Source organism: Nyctibius grandis, chromosome 18, assembly GCF_013368605.1.
Source record: "Nyctibius grandis isolate bNycGra1 chromosome 18, bNycGra1.pri, whole genome shotgun sequence".
NCBI lineage: Eukaryota > Metazoa > Chordata > Aves > Nyctibiiformes > Nyctibiidae > Nyctibius > Nyctibius grandis.
The window spans coordinates 5,953-12,452 of NC_090675.1; the positions used below are offsets into that span (position 1 = coordinate 5,953).

At 47.5% G+C, this 6,500-nt stretch overlaps 1 protein-coding gene across 1 annotated transcript; it reads left to right on the forward strand.

Moving 5' to 3' along the window:
• Nucleotides 1-856: 856 nt before the first annotated feature.
• Nucleotides 857-4,878, forward strand: LOC137671786 (solute carrier family 2, facilitated glucose transporter member 3-like). The gene is made up of 8 exons (XM_068415531.1): nt 857-918; nt 1,237-1,477; nt 1,654-1,816; nt 2,473-2,660; nt 3,034-3,138; nt 3,572-3,673; nt 3,939-4,142; nt 4,663-4,878. The coding sequence occupies exons 1-8, from the start codon at nt 872-874 to the stop codon at nt 4,876-4,878; spliced, it is 1,266 nt and encodes a 421-aa protein (XP_068271632.1). The 5' UTR covers nt 857-871.
• The last annotated feature ends 1,622 nt before the right edge of the window (nt 4,879-6,500 follow it).

A 6,500-nucleotide genomic window follows, 5' to 3' on the forward strand; every position in this document is an offset into this window, starting at 1 on the left:
CAGTTCCTCTCGAGAACTGAGTCACCAATACCACATCCACCCTGTCTCCGGGAATAGATGTCACATCACACGTTTGGGGGGGGGGGGTGGGCAGTCCTCCCTAGCTAATGTCCTGCTGCCATCTGCTGGGGGCAGATGCTCTGGGGCCATGTCCCCCTCAGCCCTTGCAGAATTTCCCTCATTATCAAAGGGGTTGCCTCGGAAAGCACAACCCTGTCACATCCCCATGGGACCACAAAGGACTATTGTACCTAATGCTGCAGTCTTTCAGGCTTAGCTCAGTGAAACTTTGTGTCTCTTAAACTGTTTCCATCCCAGAAAGCCTGTTCCTGCTGCCAGAGTTCTGGTATTGCCAGAAATGTTCCCTTCCATTCTCTGGTCACATTTTCTTGCTCCCTTTCACTCCCAACTGTCTCTCACACCCCCTCAAGCACCACCAGTGACTCACATCATCCAGAAACATTCAGAAGATAAGCCTGTTTTCCTTAATCACCACTGGCCCACCCCCACCACGTTCAGTGAAGCAACCTCTTCGTCACCATACTGCTACCCATCTCTGAACTTCTCAGAGTTCCTCTTTCTGCACACTGATCTTCCTCTTGTGTGACTTATTGCTGCCTACTGAATTTTTAGGATCTGTCATTGCTTCTTGCCTTCATGAAAACAGAAGAAAGACCTCAGAAGTAATCTCCCCTCTCCCAGTGCAAAGTGCCTCCCACTGGATTGTAACTCTGTCCCCACCTGGTTTCTCTTGCAGATCATCCAGGGATTCTACAACAGAACCTTGTCAGAACGGAGCGGGGATGCTGTCTCCCCAGAGCTCCTCACTTCTCTGTGGTCCCTTTCTGTGGCTATCTTCTCGGTAGGAGGTATGATCGGCTCCTTCTCAGTCAGTCTATTTGTCAACAGATTTGGCAGGTAAGTTGGGAAGCCGGATATGAGCCATTAGGGAATTCTTCCCTCCTACAATGGAGTGTTGGGAGGGAGAGGGCGGAGGTGAGAGGAAGGGAGGAGGAGGAGGAGGAGGTGGGAGGTGGCAGAGGCTGGGGAGGAAGGAAGCAAGAATGTGTGGGCTGCAAAAAGAAAGAGTTGCAGGCCAAGGCAGGAGCTGAATGGGAATTACTCTGTTCTTCTCCCACCTCTGAGATGGGGTCATGGGTAGATTTACCCCTCTCCCAATGATTTTCCCACTGTACTGCCAGTTTAAGCTCAGTCTTGACATCTTTACCCTGGCAGGAAGAACTCCATGCTGCTGGTGAACATCTTGGCCTTTGTTGGTGGCACTCTCATGGCCTTCTCTAAGTCGGCAAAGGCAGTGGAGATACTGATTATCGGCCGCTTTGTTATTGGTCTCTTCTGTGGTCTCTGCACTGGCTTTGTGCCCATGTACATCAGTGAGGTCTCACCCACCAGCCTCCGTGGAGCCTTTGGCACCCTCAACCAGCTGGGCATTGTTGTGGGCATCCTGGTGGCCCAGGTAGGCTTGACACAACCTGATCCTTCCCTCAGGGGAAAGGGGGGCTGGGGGAGGGTGAGGTGGGCTGCATTCACCATCAGGTGCAGTATGTTGTCCTGTCATACTCACTGGTGTGGGAGTGAGGAATCAGATCAGAGTATTTAAATCACTTTATTTCTCTCCAATTCTTGGTGTAGATCTTTGGCCTGGAGGGAATCATGGGGACTGAGACACTTTGGCCCCTGCTTTTGGGGTTCACGATCCTCCCAGCAATCCTGCAGTGTGTGGCTCTTCTTTTCTGCCCTGAGAGCCCCCGTTTCTTATTGATCAACAAGATGGAGGAGGAGAAAGCACAAGCAGGTAAGAGCTCATCTCTGAAGGGGCAGGGCTGTATTCTGCCTCCCAGCCTGCACTGAACTTGAGTGGGAGGCCAGGACTGACTCTGGAGCCTGTGATGGATCAGGGTGTGACTCCCGGAGGGCACCAGGCCTACCCTCCCATCCTTTAGGTTGCACCAGTGCCAGAAAGTGTGAGAAACGTGGCAGCCCAACAGAGACTCCAGGTGGGATTAAGATGTGAGGAGTGGCACCTGGCCTGATGGGATGTAGCAGGGCCAGCTGCTGCAGCTCTGTTAGCTCCTCCTGAAAGGCAGGAAATAGGCTGACATTTAACAAGGACCTTGGAGGGTGTTTCCGTCTCCTACTGCAGAGGGCTGAAGTCAGCTCTGGCAAGCATGTGAACAGAACGAAGGGATCAAACGTAAGTTTGGAGATCAAGCAACATGAGCAGGACCGGGGCCTGGTTTCCATGCTGATCACAGTGCCCTGACCTCTGGGTTGAAAAGATGAGCAAGGCTGCATGCAGAGGATCAGTCTTTCCCACGCAGCAGGCCCAAACACTGACTGGCAGGTGGTCCAGTCTTCCCAGTGTGCCCTCCCTGAAATAGCAGGGCAGAGTAGGGGTACCTGCTGGCTCTGTGTGTATTATACCTGGCATTTTTGGATTCCTCCCTCCAGTGCTCCAGAAGCTCCGTGGTACACAAGATGTGTCTCAAGACATCCTGGAGATGAAAGAAGAGAGTGCTAAAATGTCCCAGGAAAAGAAAGCAACTGTGACAGAGCTCTTCCGTTCTCCAAAATACCGTCAACCCATTATCATTGCCATCATGCTGCAGCTCTCCCAACAGCTCTCAGGCATCAATGCTGTGAGTTATCTTCCTGTCCCATCTTCTCGGCCTACCTTATCTCTGGCTACACTTGCCACTAATGTTGAGAACTGTGCTTCCAAAAACCATTTTTTGTGCCTTGACTGGAAGTCACTGTTTTGTGATAACTCCAGAGATTGCTAAGATGGAAGGTGGAGATCATACTGGCTTTCACTTTTCCCATACACACCCTGGCAAGACATTGCAGCCTTGCATCAAGTGAATGAACCTTGACTGGAAGCATGCTGCTTTATACTGCTGAGTGCTTCTTAGAAACTCCCTGTTGGGCCTGCAAGCCATTAGGCAGGGAACAAGAGGCATGCTCTCAAACACTGGAATCATGACGGTGTCTAACTTTTGCTTCTCTTCCCAGGTATTCTATTATTCTACCGGGATTTTTGAAAGAGCTGGTATCACACAGCCTGTGTATGCCACCATTGGAGCTGGCGTGGTAAACACAGTCTTCACCGTTGTGTCGGTAAGTGAAACAGGACCTTATGGTGAGAGGAACCTTGTCTGCCTGGGCTTTTTTGGGAGATGTGACTGAAGACAAGTAGCCAGGCTGTAGCAAAGCATTGGCCTAGGCAATGGCCTATAAGAACAAAGAAAAGAGTGCATTAAAAGCATTGTGGGAGAGGAGGCGGGGAGAAAGAGTTAACCTTTTAGAAGAAAGGGAGGGTGAAAAGGAGTGCATGGGGGAAAAGAATGATGAGAGAAGGCAGGAGCAAGAACCAGAGAGGAAAAACTTGTATCAGATGGAGCAGCCTAGCGACCTGCATTGAGATCACCACTGGCGCTGAGGGCTACAGGCAGATAAAAGAAAGAGGTGCAGAGCACACTGAGCAAGGGAGCCTCTTCTGCTCTTACTGCCAAAGTCATGGATTTTTTTTCTCCTTCTGCCATGTTTCCAGCTGTTCCTGGTGGAGCGTGCAGGGCGCAGGACCCTTCATTTGGTTGGTTTGGGTGGCATGGCTGTGTGTGCTCTTCTTATGACTGTTGCTTTAGCTCTGAAGGTGAGTAATTAGTGTTCTGGTCCAGGCTGACCCCATCAGGGAACCTATAAGACTATACATCTGCCTTGCCCTGCAATTCTGCCCTCTAGGCAGGTACAGCTGGGGCTAGAGCTGAGTGTGTGGTGGAGAGCACAACTTCCTAACTGTGGAAACTGTGCCACAGTGTTCACAGTGCATCTGAGAAAGTTGTGATTCTGGCGATGACATTGTGCTGAGCCATATTTGCCTCTCAAATTGCAGCTGATCATGTTTTGTTCCCTTGCAGGACGTTGTGAAGTGGATCAGATACATCAGCATTGTTGCCACTTTTGGCTTTGTGGCTCTTTTTGAGATTGGCCCTGGCCCTATCCCCTGGTTCATCGTGGCAGAACTCTTCAGCCAGGGCCCACGGCCTGCAGCCATGGCAGTGGCTGGTTGTTCCAACTGGACCTCTAATTTTCTGGTGGGAATGCTCTTCCCCTATGCAGAGGTAAAGACCCAGTTTGCAAAGCATTGTGAGAGTGCTGCAGCATTGGAATAGGTGTCCAGAGAGTGGTTGTAGAATCTCCATCCTTGGAGACTTTAAAGCTTGACTGTATGACCCTTAACAACCTGATCTCTCCTCGGATTTGAGCAGAGGGCTGGTCAGTCTTCCCAGAGGTCCCTGATTCTGTGTTCTGATTGTTACTGAAGGTTGAGTTGTGGCTCACCTTGTATTCTTCTATCTTAACTGCTTGTAGCTTACAAATAGTTGGAAGAGACATCTTAATTAGCACACCAAGGCTCTCCCTTTAAAAGCCACAATTTTAGTCACCCCCAGGAACATTAAAGCATTTCAGAAGCCCACAGGAACCTGATTTCATTTTTAAAAAGTGCTGTGTTGAGAAAAAGTCAGTAAGGGCATTGTTGGAGAAAGGTGTTAGAATTTTGACCTGTCGACAGCAAATGACCTTGCATTTAGGTTTATGACCTTTTCAAATTAAAATCTCCTGCTTTTGTCCTCCCTGCAGAAAGTATGTGGTTCCTATGTCTTCCTCATCTTCCTTGTTTTCCTCGTCATCTTCTTTGTCTTCACATTCTTCAAAGTGCCGGAGACCAAGGGCAGGACTTTTGAAGAAATCTCCAGGGGCTTTGAAGGGCGAGCAGAAGGCAGCCCCACATCACCCATAGAGAAGAACCCCATGGTGGAGCTGAACAGCATGCAGCCTAACAAAGAAGTTGCCTAAGAGTCACGACACACCCCTTCGACTCTTACGTTATTAGAGTCATTAAAGGAATGAGCAAAGAAAACCATGAGAACTGGGACATTTTTTCCCCCCCTCAATTGCTGCTATTTTCTTCTTTGCACCCACATACTCCCCCATTCTGCCAGGCTTACCAGCATTAAGCAAATCTGATATGAGTGATCCCATTTTCAAGTACTGGAAGGCACCTGGCACTTGCAAAAATAATCTCATCTTCCTTATCACAAACATCAGAACAGAGAAGACCTTGCAATATTTTTGCTTTTCTCACCTGTAATTGCTATTTGGGGTTAACATACTTATACACACAGTGACCATTATCTATTTGAATCTAATTACTATTTTTGTAGTGAGTTGAAGTGACCCACTAAACAAGTCCCCGGCCCTTTGAGTCTACTCTCTGTGTGTGTGTGTATGTGCAGTGTTACACTGGAATTTAACAAGCCTACCAAAAAGCCATTCACTTGCTTTTTCCTATCCAGTGTGCACATTTTTCAGCCTCGGGAAAAAGGGGACCAAGTTACATGCATATTTTTTCCTGCTCTTTTATTTTTTTTGTATAGACAGACTGAAAGCGTACTTTTACTTAAGTTTATTTATTTGTATGTCACTTTGTAAATATTTATTTTTTTAATGGTGTACAAAAATGTACAGATAATGAAATTGACGATGTTTAAGAGAAATAGCTATTCTAACAAAAGATGCTGTACATTTGAGGTGCAATAAGACTGTAAAGGAGAAATGTGGTACTAAACAGGAGGTTGGGCATTTTGGATGGCATGTACCACAGAGCCAGTTGTGCACATCACCTTTAAGTTATTTGTGCCCTCTGGAAAGACATTCGAAGAATTGCATACTAGTGAGAATAGGTATGTTTGCTTGTCCACCAAAATCTCTGTTGTTTGGGATGTTTTGTGTGGCAATTTTAAATATTGTTCCCAAATGTTGATTGGAAAGTGGTACTGCAGCAAAAATGGCTATTGTTAGTTTATATTTTCAGTCATGGTTAAGTAGTGTGTGGGATGACTGAGGGTGGTGATTGCAAACTGGAAGGTAGCTTTTCCTGCCTTCATTTTATTTTTTTCTGGCTTTTCTGCTGTATTCTAGTAGGTCAGAAAGTCTGAAGTTTGCAGATTTTTACTTAAAAGTGTGCAAGGATAAAAATTATTTTCCAAAGCTGTATTTTCTTAGCAATTGTTCTTAAAAATACTGGACAGAGGCATGTAGCGTGACCCTTCAGGACACAGGCATGGTTGGTTATGGCATGTGTAAGTTCATAAAGGTGGAGGTGCAGGACTAGGGACCAGAGCTACTGGCAGTTGCTAGCTTAGCAGTGTGAAAGGTCTGTACTGCTCAGTCCACTGGTTGGTTGCAAGCCAAATGTTTTTGCCCCATGTGTCCTCTCTGGAAGATCTGCATGATGTTGTGATGCTCACCAGTGTGCAGCATGCTGTGTAGAGGTGTACAGCTCTGTAATACTGCTTCTGTTACAAGGGATAGGGCAGACAGTAATTGTACATCAGTAAGCACTGGTGTCCCCGCTTGTCGTACCGCTAGGCAATCGAGAGTATGTATACACCTGCCCTTGCTGCCCAGCTAGCACA